Source organism: Atractosteus spatula, chromosome 9 (assembly GCF_055471065.1).
Source record: "Atractosteus spatula isolate fAtrSpa1 chromosome 9, fAtrSpa1.hap1, whole genome shotgun sequence".
Taxonomy (NCBI): domain Eukaryota; kingdom Metazoa; phylum Chordata; class Actinopteri; order Semionotiformes; family Lepisosteidae; genus Atractosteus; species Atractosteus spatula.
Window position 1 is genome coordinate 24,569,655 of NC_142714.1, and position 17,055 is coordinate 24,586,709.

The 17,055-nt window shown below is 40.7% G+C and overlaps 1 protein-coding gene across 5 annotated transcripts in view; it reads left to right on the plus strand.

Annotated features, from left to right (window-relative positions):
- Positions 1–10,214: 10,214 nt before the first annotated feature.
- pacs2 (phosphofurin acidic cluster sorting protein 2) overlaps positions 10,215–17,055 on the plus strand; it is a 131,608-nt gene continuing 124,767 nt past the window's right edge. For 4 of the 5 annotated variants that reach the window (XM_088925178.1, XM_088925180.1, XM_088925179.1 and 1 more), the window contains exon 1: positions 10,215–10,590. In XM_088925178.1, the coding sequence (XP_088781304.1) occupies positions 10,472–10,590 (119 nt within the window). In that variant the 5' untranslated portion in view covers positions 10,215–10,471. The remainder of the gene's footprint in view (positions 10,591–17,055) is intronic. The other variant, XM_088925182.1, reaches the window with a different exon arrangement.

A 17,055-nucleotide genomic window follows, 5' to 3' on the forward strand; every position in this document is an offset into this window, starting at 1 on the left:
ATCAACATGTGATGCTTTTTGCTAAGCGACGTCAGGGGCGGGCTTAACAAAAAAGTACTTCGTAAAATGGCCGACTAAAAGGGGGTTTGGGAAACACTCGAAAAAGTAGCACGTACACAGCGTAAAATTGCTCGTTAAGATTAATCGTTTTCGGAAAACTCACCCCAGATTTCATACGTACTGCAGACTAATTTTAGCGGTCAAGTTGGTTGTAATTGGTCTTGAAATAGCGCACTACTTTTGCACTGATCTGCGTTCTAACTACGGCCTGACCTACACTGACATGTAGTATGCTGCTTTCAATTCGTGCAATTGACCCGCTAGGATTCTGATTGCTGATTGAACAATTAAGCATTTCAGTGTTTTCAACTGGAGAAGTGAGTGTTGATTGATGACTGGAGCTGATTATTTTGAATGGCAGTGAGTAACGTGCCTAAATATTGTAATTATTTGGAGTAATTATACACATTTTCTTTCATAAAACACAATGAAGGGAGTTAGGGGTGTAGACAGTTATGCATTATAGTTTAAAAACAATTCTCTAATAACACTTTTAAAGTTCCTATGGCCCCTCCCAAAAGCATACAATGGTAGGTAGACAACAAAACTGATTACGTTTGGATTGTAGGATGGTAGAAATCTTGATTCCAGTTGTAATTTTTAGCACCAGAGTGATTCTGGATGAGTGATATGTTTGCATATTTGTAACATGAGGCCACATGAACTACTGTTTTTCATTGGTAACCATGGGTAATGTCAAGGTTATATAGAGTTTGGAGGCTTTCTGTTTGTGCAGCATTAAGAAACTCAATTATCTGTGCTTTGGAACCCGCAGCTCATGAAAAGTGTCATTAAAAATAACCCAACATTTATCCCTTGGTCCACTTCATCTACTGACTGACCTAAACCATTCAGGGGTGAATTTCCCGAAAACTATTAATCTAAGAGATTAACGAGCAATTTTACAATGTAAGTACGTGCTACTTCTTCCGCGTGTTTCCCCCAAACCCCTCTTAATCGGTCATTTTACGAGCGAGTATAAAGAAGTACTTCTTTGTTAACCCCGCCCCCGAAGTCGCTTAGCAAACACTATCACAAGTCAATTGAAAAACAATCGATTGACAAGACTTCTATTATATGGTGTCGTTTTTGGTCCTTCAGTGGGATGAAATAAAGTTGTGAAAAGCAATATGAAGTAAACATGACATCATAATTTAATAACCAATTAAGCAAAAGCATATCGATAGGCAAAAAATCGGACACCTATTGTTTCTAAGAGAAAATAATTAACTGACACGCCGTAAAAGAAAACCAAGATTGCGTGGACGGTGTCTTTGATTTAAAGCAAGAAATTGTTTGGCGCATTGCTAGTTAAGAATCACAGTGTTTCATGAGAAAATACTGCTCTTATTTATTGTTATTGGGTGATTGGAACTACATTTTAATTGGTCTTATTAACATGACACCTGGAAAAATGAACTACTAAGCTTGGCATGTGTCACTCAACAAATACAGGACCTGTAATCAAATTTAAAAGCAAGTAGGTCTAAGCATTACCGTCAACAATCACAACAGAACATAAAACACTATTCTAACTTTAAATATAAATATTAGGCCTATATGTCACAAAAGTCAATAACCTTCTGCTATTGTAGCCTTTATAGGCTAATAATACAAGCCACTGCTACAACCCAATGATTTAAATTAAATAATGCATTACTGCATTTCATCATTAAAAAATGAACATCTAGTCAAGTATAAATCTTAGTATTTTTTATTTTTTTAATTAAATGTATAACACATTTACAAATACAAATAGAAATAGAGGAGAAAATACAGATAAAAGAAAGAAAACACATAAACAGAACAAAAAACAATGAACTGCCAGCGGTAATGAGGTAAATATTTATGTAACCAAGTTATATAAATAAGTTTTACATATCTCAAATGTTTTCCTTGGTTTAGTGATTTTATCATTTATAGAATTTAAATAAAATTTCATCTCCACCCCAAAAGTACTAAAAGAGGGAATATCAGACCATTGATAAATATCAAATTTACCCAGTATAAATTCATTACTGTATAAATAAATGTTACTTTTCCAAATTACCTCTTACATAGTACAACAAAATATCAAAATCCTTAATATAAAATCTTAGTATTCTAAATTTCCAGAGAATTGTCATGACGTAAATTTAATGTGGTCTGTCTGGTGATGTCTGTCTGTCGCTAAGGTTGGCACAAGAGGTAGCCAGTTTAAGAAGCATTTAGCGATTAACGAGTGGGTCGGGGAGCACATAGATTACAAAGGATTTAACATGCTACTTTAGTTATGATGGGTTTTGGGAGACACTCATAAATTAACGATCGATTTTAAGATGGCGTTTACGATGTTCTTAGCACTACGATGCATTCGGGAAACTCACTCCAGATTATGAAATATTTAAACCTAATCTCAGAACATCAAAGCACAGATTTCAGAAATGTGGGACAAAATACTAACATGGGATTAATACATCACACAAGTGTAAGACTTTGAGGTAAAGTATTTTAAAATATTTCCTCCACTACACATCCTTCTGCAGGCCCATCTGCAGAACAGAAACGAGGTACGGTGGGGCAGTGGGGTCCTGGCAAATCCTGGCAGCAAGTAACATAAAATTCGCAAACATGAAATGTTATATAAAATATCTGAGGCCCACCAGATGGAGCTCTGGCACAGGAAGAAAAGCCTCATTTTCAGGATGGGTACAAATATTTCTCGTATTGAGGTTAGATACTTGGTTGTCAATTATTTGGCATTAAAATCAAATCTCCAGCTGGTGCTTTGCCCATTTCCCAGTGTGCTTCATTGTTGTTAATGATCTCACCATTGTGCACCAACTAGCTTACTGACGGCCTGTGATACTAATGGAACAGTTTTTATGACATGAATGGAGGATGGAGACAGAGACGCCTCGGCAATCTGGATGTATGGATGTGTGGATGCTTTGTGAACCTCCTGTGCAGAGGCAGTCCTGTCGGGAAACAGTTCAAACGAAACTTGCTTGGTGCACTTTTGGAAAGACATCAAAGCAGGAGGGTGGCACAGTTGTTGGAATTACTGCCTTGTAGCTTGGGCCCTAGGTTTAATTCCAGACCTGGGGTGCTATCTGTGTGGAGTTTGTATGTTCTCCCTGTGCTCTTGTAGATTTCCTCCGGATCCAAAAGACATACTGGTAGGTTAATTGGCTTCTGAGACAATTGGCCTTAGTTGTTAGTGTTTGTGTCTGTCTGCCCTGTGATGGACTAACATCCTGTCTAGGGTGTACCCTGCCTTGCTCCTGTTGTACCCGGGTCTCCGGCGTAACGCAACAGTGAACCAACCGCGTGAGCTAAAGGAGACCTCCCTCAGCCCAGGCAGCTGAGGTCCCTGCTACGTGCAGTGAGGGCGCTGACGTCACCGCACTAGCTCCGCTACAGTTGCTGGGATAGGCATCAGGTCCCTGCGACTCTACATTGGAAGTTGCAGTTAGAAAATGGATGGTTGGGTCAATGCAGGATTAAACTTTTTTCTTTGCCAACACTACCAGTCGTCTTTTTACACTGTGTCTTGTGTCATTACACCAATCCTGTCTCAAAGACTATCTCCATTTGTTCTGCAGGGACCGCAAATCTCTTCGTATAATCTGCCTGACTGCTGTTGTAGTGTCAGGGGAGTGCTAGTTCTTGGAGGGTGGTTAGTCCTACCACATGACTGGGGTATTAAATGCCACTTCAGACAGTGTTCCAAATACTCTAGTGTCCTGTTGCATAAACCCCATCAGTTTAAACTTCCCTTTAAGTTTCTCTTTAAAAGCTCCTCTGAAGCTGTTGAACAGAATGTACCTTGATGAGACAAATTGATCCAAATTTAATACATAGTGTTGCATGCAATCAAAGGCAGGCCCTTCTGTACATAAGTTGGTCACAATGAGTATATGCAAAATGTGTTATCCTGTTTTGACCTTATCATTGCCATACAATTATTTTTGTACTGCTGACATTAAATAAATACAGCTATGCACAATATGTAGTTTAACGACTTAAACCATGTATAAATCCAATACTGTAAATAACTGGACACCAACATACAGAGTGGAGATTAAGTGAGAGTGAAAGCTCAATGAAAGGTTTATTAACAGAGACCGTGGAAGGACTAGAATATAGTGTAGTTTCTCCTCCTGTCCCCAGTTTACATTTTTTAGAACCGTACCTTATTTTTCAGGGTTGCTGGGTGGCTGCCTTGCAGCTGTCCTGTTTTGGGTTTGATTCTGGACTGGGGCAAATTCTATGGAGTATTTTCCTATTCTGTCAGTGGTTGAGAGAGAAGGGATGCAGGGCTTTCTATGCCATTGGAAGGAGGTCCTACAACATCACCCCCCCCCCCCCATAAAAAAAAGTTGGTTGTGAATATTTGAAAGTGTAATCCAACCCACATTGCCCTATATGGTAGCGAAATGTGGGGTCCACTCACGTTGCACTAAATGGGATAAACACCCATAGAAACTCTGCACAGAGCATTCTTTATGTACAGAAAACAACTCCTAACATTGTGTGCATGGCTCAAACAGGCCAATACCCATTAGATATCAGCATACAGAAGAGAGCAATCAAATATTGATTATATCTGAGAAACAGTGACCAGACTTCATACCACCACAAGGCCCTGCTGAGCCAGGAGCTGAACCCAGAGAAGAGCCACCTCAGCCAGCTGGTCCTGAAGGTCACTAACACCAATCGGTCTCAGGACAGCAGTTAAAACAACACAAATCAAAATCATCCAAATCACAACACAAACCATAGAACACCACTTTACCCACTGGGATATACACACAAACACAACACAAAGTGGAAAACTAAAGAACCCTAAACAAACAATACACATTAGCTGAATATCTGACCAGGGTAAGAAACAGCAAGGAGAAACAGACCTTGGCAGGCTCAGTGACCACAATTTGGCCATAGAAGCTGGGCGATGCAAGCAGATCTGGCTGCCCAGAGAGGACAGACTGTGCTCTGACTGACAGCTGGGAGAAACAGAGACAGAGATGCACTTTCTACTGCACTGTGACAAATATTCTGGGGCTAGACAAACATTTATCCCCAAAATAAAACAAAATAACAAATTGAATCCCTGAATTCCCACACCTGTCAGGATCAGAACAGCTCCCAATCCTACTGAAAGAGGGGTGAGGAAACTCAATGGCGCTGAAAGCATACTATGTAACCTCCTGTCACAGCCTGAGGACCTGAGGAACAGCGCACCTGTTCTCTCTCAATGTTCTTTGTTGTATGATCTATGTAAATGTCCTATGATGTATTTGTATTATAAATGTATGTAGATGGTTTATTGATTGTATATGCTTTGGTAACACTGTAATTTACAAGCCATGCCAATAAAGCTTTTTGAATTGGAATTTGTTTGTTTTTATTCCAGATGCTTGTTTCCTCTTGACTTCTATAGACATGTAGGCTGTGTTAGTCACTGTAAATTTTACCATGTATGCTTGTGTGTGTGTCTCAATGAATTGGTATCCCATCTGGGGTGCAGTGCCCACTTGTGAAATTTTAGGGTCAACCAGCAGAAGGCTTTGGCAGTCATTTTAAGTGACTTCTGGGATATTTCCTGGTAAGCAACATGCCATGCACAACTTGGATTAAGGTTCCTCTATTTTTCTGAAAAAAAATATGGAACACAAATTGTGGAGCCTATACTGATACTTAGCTGGTGTTGACAGTCTATGCTGTTTTTTAATTATCACTGCCATCCTGACACGTCTGTATTGTTCAGTATCTGATTTTGTTACACTTCATTTGCCTGGGATGTCAAAAAAATCAATAAACAGCTTTCATAATTATAGAAGAAAAAAAAGCCCTAACGCATTGCACTACATGGAGTGAACTATGGAAAAATCTATAATTTTCTCAAGGTCTGCTCGCTAAACACTAGCTGTGCTCTGTCACTGTTGCTAGGAAGGCCCTGACAACAGCAGTACATTTGCTTTGGGATTTCAAAAGGCTCCCTCTCTTACTTGTCACCAAGGACAACTAAGAAAACCTTTTTTTTTCTAAATGTCAGACAGGATTATAAGAAGTGAATGTGCCACACCAAAGTTTGAGCTTCATCAAGGTCTCCTTTAAAATGCACTCTCCACACAGACAAAGTTTTCTTTGGTAATAACAGATAATTCATAGTCACAGGAGCTCTCTTTGGCAGCTTGTTACATAGAGATAAAGAGGAGACTGAATGTCTGATGGGACCTATGGAGTCTGTAAAACAAAGCCACCGCATGCAGAGTCATGTAAATCCTGTTTTTATATACATGATTTTAATTTTCCTGTTTTTGCTCACGTGAGTTATTAATTGGAAATCTGACCTTTCCTCATTCTAAAGGGAAATCTTATGATATTGTATCAACAAAAGAACAGCTTAATATCCAGAACATAGAGAAATGAAGGAAATCAACATTACACAAGCTTGAAGCTGGAGTAAAAAGTACATCTCAAAGAAACCCATAACACAATGGAATTGGACTTGGCTGCAGTAACGGTTGTCCCTAATGTGATGGAAAGAAACATCTGCACTGAGCCTCTTTCATGGCACTTTCACAAAATTAGAACTTCACTGAGCAAATAAAACTGCTCCCCCAATACTAGTTCTTACACCAAGAAGGAATCACAGCCTTGTAAAACGGAACTGCCAATCTCATCCTTACAAAGTGCAATGTGTTAAGCAAATTGCTAACACCATTGTCGTTTTGTCAACACTATTTGCAAATTTGACATTTTTTCAACTTCTCAATATACTATTATAGTATCCGAGATTGTGACTTATATGTTGGGCAAATGTCATTGACACAATCATCAGTAAGAATCTATTGAAAGCTGTGTTTTGGTATAATTATAAAATTATAACATGATATTTGATAGAAAGCCAATGTCTCAGGAGTGATAGTTATTCTTATTCTTGCAAGATGCATTTCATAGGAACAGGCTTTTGCTTGTTCCTAGGATTTGCCATCTCAATATTAGCTGCGGAACCCCTCCTATTTTTCTAACCTTTGCTGCTCTGCAAGGCATAGCTGTAGCCCCTTTGGGAGGTGAGGCATTTTATGCAAATAGAACAAAACATGAGTATATCCATCCATTTTCTTTAGCTGTTACAGGGTCAAAGGGCAGCTGGAGCCTAGCAAGCAACAGGTGCACCCTGGACAGGATAGTCCATCACTGGGAACACAGCCACAACTACACTTACACTACGGCTATTTTCCCAGACGTCAATTAACTTACCAGTATGTCTTTGGACTGTGGGAGGAAACTGGAGCACTGGACCTAAGCATAGAAAGACTTAATTTTTTTTTGTATAACTGGTTTCATACAAGCCTTTTGCAGCCTGGTTTCCAGTAATTAAATGCATGGACTGATTAACCTGAATTGTTTCACAAGTGTACTTGACACAGTTAAATGAAGCTAATCCGTTACCCATTGTTTACTGGGAGGTGCTGCTGTGGGCATCATGTGACACATTTTGGAATGTTCAGATGTCACTATGTTTGGGGAAGCAGGCTCCTTCTTCTTTATCCAGTACTCTAAACAAGGACGTTGATTGCTGTTCCCACAGCTGCAGAAACTGTGTGAAACTGGTTGTGTGGTCTGTCTGCTGCTGAAAGAATGCTGGTGCTGTGTGTGAGAGTCTGTATTTTCTTCCCGGTCATCACAGGATTCTCTCCTGTCTTCTTATTGTTTCAGTGTTTTGATCACTCTGCTGCTTGGATCTGTGCTTGCGGCAGGGGATTCGGACCATTGCAGCTGATGGGGTCAAATTCTTATTGCACATTGCTGCTCAGGAGTCCTCTGGGCACCATGTATGGGAGGGTGGAGGGATGTCTTGATTCTCATTTTGTTTTGTTTTGCAAAATGTGAAACCACTATGAAACAACATACAAATATTCAAAGCCTCAACTAGTTCTTTTCTAGCACTGTAAGACCTTTGCTACTAATGTGGTGTAATTTGGGTGGGAAAGAAAACAAACTTGCGATTTATGGATATCTAACCCTTCAAAAATGTGACTACAGCATCTCAAGGTAAACTTAAAAATGAGCAACCATAAAGGAAATATTGTAGTAACTTATTTACTCATTATGTCACGCGGTGAATAAATGGGTGCAGGACAACAGATGTCAGGTTAATTTTGCAATGGAATAGCCAATTTCTCTGTAAGGGTGGTGGATTTGTCTATCCTTGTTCCTATTCATCAAAGGTCCTTCTTGTGCAGACACTCTTTAATAACCGCAGAGTTCAGAGGTGATGTGTGACTGCGAGACACATCTAACTGGGCCTCAGAGTGAGAGGGGGGCTTTAGAACAGGGTGTGAATGCACAATCTGGCCTTCTGCATTTAGCCAGTTGATCAATGGGCGGTGTGGTGGCTCTGTGGCTAAGGATCTGCACCTGAGGATCTGTGCCTGTGGCTGGAAGGTTGCCAGTTCGTACCCCGCGGCCGGCAGAGGAATCCTACTCTGTTGGGCCCCTGAGCAAGGCCCTTAACCCCAACTGCTCCAGGGGTGCTCTATAAATGGCTGACCCCATGCTCTAACCCCAAGCTTCTCTCCCTATCTGTGTTTCTCATGGAGAGCAAGCTGGGGTATGCGAAAAGACGAATTCCTAATGCAAGAAATTGTCTATGGCCAATAAAGTAATCTCATGAGCCTCCAGAAAACAGCTCTGCCCATACCCAGAACATCAAAGGGACACTTCCATCCCTGTGAGGAAGAGTCCTAAGCCCTGATGGGGGCTGGAAATGTCCTAGTCAGGAGCACTGCATACAAGCATTTGAGTAAGAAGAATTGAGATGGAAAGTGATTGCAGTGTTGGGACTATGAGAGGACTTGGGCACCAGGAGAGCAGGAGAGGAAAACCCCAGTATTGATTTCCTTGCTCTACTCAAAACTGGACTAAGTGTTAAACAGGGTCGAGAGGGGGACCACAGTAGAGATCACATTCTTCAGGACAGCCAGGACTGAGAAGATGCTGAAGAACCACAGAAGGATCACAGAGTCTCATCCCTTTCTTTGGAGCGGAGGAAGGAGAAACACCAGGTCACCGAACAGAACTGGGTGCAGGACAGTAATACTGCTGGAGTTTTGTCTTGTCTGGTTTGTGGGTGCACTGGTAGTTCTGTAAGGTAACAAGAACCTATTGGCAGCGAAAGGGTTCAAGCACCCTTAAAATTGTTATGGCATTGTTAGCTACAAAGTAAAAGCAGTTCCTGCAATTAGGGGTCACGATCCATGCCAATGATCAACGGCGTTTATGCCACTCTGCTCAAAAAGGCTGCTTTTTGTACTACGAAATGCAGATCAAGATTAACCGCTATCTTAAAACGATATTTCAAGAGAAAATCGCCATGGAATTTCTTCTGTATGTAAAAATAAAAACATTTCAGGGAAATTAGTAATGTACGTGCAGTACACATTTTTAGCCACTCCTAAATCATTAGCATTATAGTCGTCTCCATCAGAAACAACAAAGACTTCGTGTGATAGTACCTGTAACGTCATTACCTCACCTTGTACCGACACTAAATTAGCAAGCACCGCCTGCAAACAGACAAATTGTGTATTTTCCTAATTGCAGTACAATGCCTGTGAGCAAGAGTTCTTACTTTCAAAGGCGGCGGTTTATTTAAACACGGCAGCGTCTATTGACCGCATTGCGATGGGCAAGCGACCTAGTGTATACAGCTTTCCATCTCGAAACGACCTTTGGAAGGTGGATAATCTATAAATTTGCTCATCTTTTTAGAGGAATTCTGCTGAATATTGAGCTGCAGCATTCGCACCGCACCGCTAAGCGCTATGTGCAGCAAGCCCTTCGAACAGTTCACAATCATTACGACTATATCATGAAGCTGCAAGATTTTATCACTTATTTAACAGCTTCCAAGAAAAGACTTTAACAAAAAGTGCACATCCAAATACATTTGCATTCAATTCTTGGAAATAAATTCATACTATGAATGATATTTCTCCAAATTTATCTCAGGTAGTTTATTTTTCCTTTCAAACTTATCTAAGGCATTAACCAAGAAGAGAAACGAGCACGGCTGGGATGTTCCCGCGGCTTGTGAGCGAGTTGGTATGTACAGTATGCACGCCGTGGATCACTGGGCAGATGCAATGACGTTATTTCCTGGGGGTGGCGGTGAAAGCACGGTACTGCAGACCTGTCTTCCCAAACACTGAGCTTTCGGAATTCACAAGGAAAAAAATAAAGACATGGAAACGAGCGCGGAGACGTGACGGAGAAGTGTTTTTGGATGCGGTCAGCACTATTGCACTAAGCCAAAACCCGCTGCGTGCATCTTCAAAATAAGTCTTGCTGTTCGTTCACAGATATATTTATATACAGACATTTCTTTTTGTTTCTTCTGTCGCGTGTCTGACGGACCATGGCGGAGAGAACCGGCCGGCTCAGTTTCCCCGGGAGCGGGGCTTTAAACAGACCCGTTCCGATGAACCTGTTCGCTACCTGGGAAATAGACGGGTCCTCGCCTAGTTGCATTCCCAGGTAAGAGCTTCCCTGGTGTCCGCTGGCCGTGCTACCTGCTGTTTGTTACATGCATCTGGTGTTGTTGGGTGTCTTTGCCCGAGTTGGGCAGTTTTGGGGAAACGGCACTCGCACCGGACCGCAATCACAGATCTGTTTCCACCTTGGAAGCTGCGAAGCTTGGAAATGTGCGTGATGGCCGTATAAAGTCGGACGGACCGCCTATACTGGCCCAGTATAGTACAGTTCTTACTTATGTGTGCTAATCACTAGCTTAGGTCAAAGTGAAAGCGATTGTAAGCCGTAACTTTCCAAGTGTGTGAAGCAGTCTCCAGACATTGTAGCAGTATTAAAACTGGATTGCGTATGGCATTTCTTAATTGGGTTATCAGTGGCAATTTGCTAACACGTCGGATAGAAGTTCATTACCGTGTGTACTGAAGCTGGCGCTTTGCGTACTTTGTAAATGGAAAAAGAGGAAGATTTTTAAACCGCGAAAGATGACATTGCTTTCTGCTGAAATATCAATTCACAGACTGCGGTGCCGGTGTCACATCACTTTCTTCTGCACAACTTCGCTACGGCTTTCCTGCCTTGCAGCTCAAGGCTCAAAGACTGCGCTTGTTCGCTCTGCTTTCCAAATTACAGCTATAAAACATTTTCACAAAACAAACGTCGCTTCCCTGTGGTTTTGGTGGTCGATGTCTGACCGTCAGGTATATTATTGCTCTTGCTGTGTGTTGCAGTCTGAGCGGCTGTTCATTTACTATATCCTAACAGGTAAAATTAATATTAGAAAGTGGTGCATGTACCACAAGCGCTATATTATAAATACCACTTTCTGGACTCCGACAGTAGGTTGTTAAATATTGATTGATGTTATGTCAGTAAAGTCGATTGGTTTTCTCAGAATTATTCTGGGCATTTACTTTATCTTTGCTTTTCTCCTAGCATCCTCTTCTGAACCAAAACTTTTCTCCACGTTGTTTCAAATGTTGTTGCATCCTGTTGTTGCTTAAACGTATTTATATAGCACTATTTTTAATATAGCACTAAGTTTTAATAGGATTAAATATAATAAGAAGCGAGGTGTTTATCTTAAAAAAAGCAATTGTAGAAATGCTTTATTTTTAAAATGAACTTTTTTGCATTAGTCAGAATTAACCGTATTAATTTTAAATGTGAATACTTTTAGTCGGGCATAGATAAGTTCTTATTGGTCACATAATACGCGTTCACGTAGGTTGTTTTTTTTTTGCAGAAAATAAAACATTATGTAGCCAGCCATACTAGGGAATGCAGTCAATATTTAGATTAGATAATTGTACCCATATTTGTTTGAGGGACCATGGCCGATAGAGAATATTCATTGTTGTTCTGTTAGTCCTGTTTTTCTGACATTATGTTCTCAGGCACAGACTGGTGCTGTGGTCTAGTAAGGCACATTCTTGAGTCCATAATGACATCTTGATTGCAGCTTTGTAGAAAAAAAAACATGAACAGTTTCTAAATGTTATGAATTCATGAAGTGGCGCTGCCTCTTACAGTATATTGCTGCACCAAGTGGTGAAGATGGAGCAGTATGTGCTGCATGAAGTTCCAGAAGGTTGACGGGGTCACTGTGCTGTAGGAGGTTCCTTCCTTAAGATGAAACTGAGGCTGTAAGAATAGGGGTCTAAACCCTGGTACCCTGGTTGAATTCCCCTTGGGAGCTTGTGAAGTCTTCTGCATTGGAAGTGATTTCTCTCTCCTCCTCCACCTGATCTGCTCAGTTATCTACTGTAGGTTAGGTGAATGTCACTGGAGGGTATCCCTTCCTATAAGTAAAGCACAGTTTAAAGGCAAATAATTACTGTTCTTATTGTGTACAGCAGCAGCCCATTAAAAATGATGTAGATGGAGTTTATATTTTAAATTAAAATTGCACTTTAAAATATATACTGTGTTCTAACACCTCAATATGGTAAAAAACAAGTCTTTAGAAACAGACTGTCAGATTTAAAATCTAACTGAAGAAAAATAAAATGTTGCAAGTCTTTTGCTGCTGAATGTAATGGAACAAGCCAATTATATGTTGTAAATCATCTTGGATTAATATAAAACATTGAATAATACAGCTAACTCTACACTTTACACACAATTTCACTGTGCTCATTGGTACAACAGAATCTTGAAAGAGGTTTGTCTATTGGGCCATCTAACTCTGTGATCTTGAACCCTGGTCCTGGACAGCCCCAGTCCAACAGGTTTTATAGGCTAACTTTAAATCCTTAATTTCTGAAGGCCTGGAACAATTTCCCTCCAATCATCTACATTGGTGCAGTGATCTGTTGTTATTTAGAGGTCATTTGGATCACAACTCAAAAGCCTTCAGGGACCATTTGTGTGAAAAGTGATCAGTTTCTTTAAAAAGCGCATGGTTTAGGATAATCTATAAGGATAACTGGAATGGGGCTATCCAGGACCAATGTTGGAGACCCCTGGTTTAGCTGGTAAATCTATTGAACAAATTGTGTATTTAACTAAGAAACTGCAGTTAAATGCAGTACCTATTACTAGCATGTTTCTTTTTTTGCCAAAAGCTAGAAATAATATATCAAACTAATTTGTACAGTGGTATTTAAAACTGTCATTTTCTATCCATAAAAAAGAAAGGGGGTGAGTGGCTTCAAATTTTTGATCCTAGAAGAACATGTTTCAGAAAATGATGTGAGATGGGGAAAATGAGTCCACCACAGTATATCAGAATTGAGTAAGAAAAAATGAAGCCAATTACATGAACTAATGCTAGAGGCGATAGAAGCTAGGCAGAAGCAACGTTCGAACATTAAAAGAGGTTGCAGAGGACTGACAGAGGTGTTGAATTCCCGCAAATGAGGATTTTATTAAGCAAACTAGAAATGATGTAATAGCTGAAGCCAAAGGCAAATTTAAATTACATCCGACTCAAACAGTTCAGTCCTCCAGCCCACAGCCAGTTTCTAATGTCAGTTAACTCAGCATAGCAAATAGGAGGAGTGGTTAAGTCATTAACGCGTTACCTTGGCAGAAAACATCACTTAAGAGGTTGCAGATAAACAACAGATTGAAGGGAATGTAACCGCAGAAGACAGGTAACAAGCAATAGGAGTCTATACTACCTGCCCTGTTGACCACTTTGAACTCTGGGAAACCGGCATCTATGGCATGAGTGCGGGCAACTTATATAATGTGCCAGTAGCCTGTTGTGCAAACAAGAAGCTCCTGTTTTCAGTTGTGTATCTTGATTTATTACCAGCACACAAAATCCAATAGGGGGCTGTAAGATGCAGGCAGACAAAACTGGGAGTTTTACTGAGGTTAATGACCACTTGTACTATGTGGAGACTACAGGTTGCAATTATTAATTTGCTTGTTTTCTTGTTTCCAGGTTCCTTTCACAAAGATGAACAGGAGCAGTGGGCATTTATTTTATGTGGGGGCAATGTTGCGTTATAGGTATCTTAAGTTGTTTACTTGCCCATTGGCTAGCAGTTCTCCACAGTTTGTACATATGTAATAGATATCTGTGAAAATTGAATGTTAAGAGCAAAGGTTGTGATTGTATGCCCATGTGAGTGTGTGCAAACATTTTTGATTGTCTTAAATGTATAGCTTATGTTGTACGTTTTAGCCTGAAAGAATGGATACACCCTGCATTCCAAGGATATTGGATGAGACTGGCCTCTGCAGAGTTCCTTGCCCAATCTCCTTTTTTACAGATTGCAGGTTGTTATGCAAAAAATTAGGTTATGCAGTGAATATTTTATTATTTGACATACATCTGTGCGAAGCTTGAAATATCCAGCCACCTGGGCTTTTATAAGAACTTTCCACTCATAGAACCAGAAATGGATTAGTTGTTTGCGATAGACAGAGTTAGTAAATCAGGCTGCGCTCTTTTCTTTGATTGTCTTTGAGTGAATATCAAGACTTTCTCGCGCCCAATAGTTGACCGGTATACCTTTCGATCAAACTGGTGTCTCTACGCTGGTGAGGCGTGCTGTACTATCAGAGTGGGAAGTAAGTTGCTCAACTTATACTTTATTGGGGGATAATGGGATATTTACTTCAATTCTAATAACTCAAGATATTTAGATATGCAGGGAGATAATTTTGAATGTAGTCAGATAAGGCAAGCCACACATTGCTTGCATCAAATTGGAAAGGGGTGTGCCTGTAGCCCACTGTTAGTTGTAATAAGCAAGTGCATTGCATGCATTCTCTTTTTAAATATGCTTCAATGTAAATGGCCTTCATAATTTGTTACTGGTTTTGACAACACACATTAGTACATTTCCTTTAGTTTTGCCACACTGTGCACCTGTTGGAGGTGTCTGTAGTTTGCTGAAGGTCACCCTGCCGTAAGGTTGTATTATGGTGACACAGCTCTTTCAGGATCAGAGGGAGAGTACTGTCATCTGTTGATTTGTACGAGTGTACCTAAATACAGCTGACAGTAGGTAAATAGACAGGAGAGTCTGGAAGAAAACCCAGTCAAAACAATGCCACAGGACACGGAGGAAGTAGGTCAATTACAGTTCATATCTGGGCAACTGGCAACTGCTGACCTACATTTGAAGACTGGCACACAGCAACAGCTCACTGACCACACAATTGGAGATCACTATATATCGAATGCCTTAGTGCCCTTTGAAGTAGCAACTGTGTTAATTACTGTTTACTGCATGCTGTTTTCTCATCAGAATGTAACAGTAATGGCTTCTTTCATTCTTTCAGTTGGTTTCTGGGCACAGCCTCAACTGGTTAGGTCCTGTAAGACTGTCCATTTTCAGGTATAGTCATCCGTATTTTGGAGGTTACCAATTGGCTCAGCCAGTCAAGGGATTCGCTCTGGATACAGGCTGAGCTCTATGGCCCAGGTGTCCTGTGTTTTTGGCTGAGCCCAAATTACCCTAGTGGTGGCATGTTGTAGGCTGATTGCTGCCTGGTGTAGAGATTTAGTTGGTCAGGGGACTCTCTGGCTGAATAGTGACTCCTAAGCCTGCAGGCTTGCAGTGATGTCAGCCAAGGACAGCTCCTGTAAAGCACTGTGAGTCTAGCAGTGTGGCAGTAGATGATTTGTATGTGTGGAGGGGCATGTTTGCCTGTCTTTAACTGATTGCCATGCAGTACTCACTGCTGCAAGATGTAAAGGGGGAGGGTACATTATATTGAAATACAAGAAATATGCAGATGCCTTAAGAGAATATCTATTGAATATTTCAGAACAACAGTACTGTGCAAATTAAAACAACCTCGCTTCTATAGTGACATTGGAAGCACAGGGAGGCAGGGGATTGATGGACAGTGTGACAGGGAGCAGCAGACTTTCATCCTCTTAGTCCCAGCATCTCGTGTCAGCATTCACCCTGGAGTTGAGACAGGATGCAGGTAATTATTCAGGCTTTAACAACTTTCTTGCTTTAAGACATTCAATGCTTCCCATCATTCAATGGCAACGATTTCTGCAGAGTCATCTCCGAGTAATGTAGCAGAACTCGACCTGTGTGCTTGTAACAGGGGCAGAGTCAAGGATTCATCTTCATCACGCATTGATTTTTTTTTCTTGCATTGTAATCCAGCAACTGCATCAGTTGACAGGGTGGGGGGTCATTTCCAGTGTTTCAGTACTAAGTTCCCTCATACAGACCATTTCCTGGTCCTTTTCACATTTGACAAATTGGAACGGCATTGGTTTGAAGAGGAAATTGGAACAGACACTGTGAAGTTGCCCCTAACCCTATCACCAGTGTTAACAAGCCAATGTTGGTAACTTCTCAATAAGCCAGCGCTGTATTTAGTGAGCACCATAAAGGGATTTTTCTATTTTTTAATTGTTTGCTGGTTGGATTCAGGGCACTTCTTAGGCAAACAAATGGGTAGCGCTTAAAATATTTTACTGATATTTGATAACTTTGTAATATATATGCATTTTCTGCTAAATAAGGCCTGGTTTTCTTTAAGGCACTTCCCTCTCTCTTTTTAGGGCTCTGAGCCAGCATGTGTACCAAGAACTACCCAAGGCCTGTTCAGTCTATCACCCTTCCAGACCACTCTGAGGAATAAGTTTTGCTACAGCCAACAGTGTAATTATTTAACTGCTCATTAGTGGGATAAAGGGGCAATCGGTGCTCTAAATCCTGCTGTTATGAAACCCTTGTGCCAGTAGTGGCCAACCATGGCCCTGGAGAGCTGCCACCCAGTTGGTTTTATAGGTCAGCGTTAAGACATGTACATCTATTTGCAAAGAGTAGGAACAGTTTCCTTTTGGCCACTAAAGCAGACTATTTTTTTTTTCAAGTATGTATTTTGCAGATCATTAGATATGTAAATATCGGCTTCACCCTGTAACTCCCACAGGATGTAGTTTGGCTATTCCTGACTCTTGAACCAATTACATTTCTAAATGATGAATCAAAATGCATGTGTTCTTTCAGGCTTTTACCAAATTGAATTGTCATATAC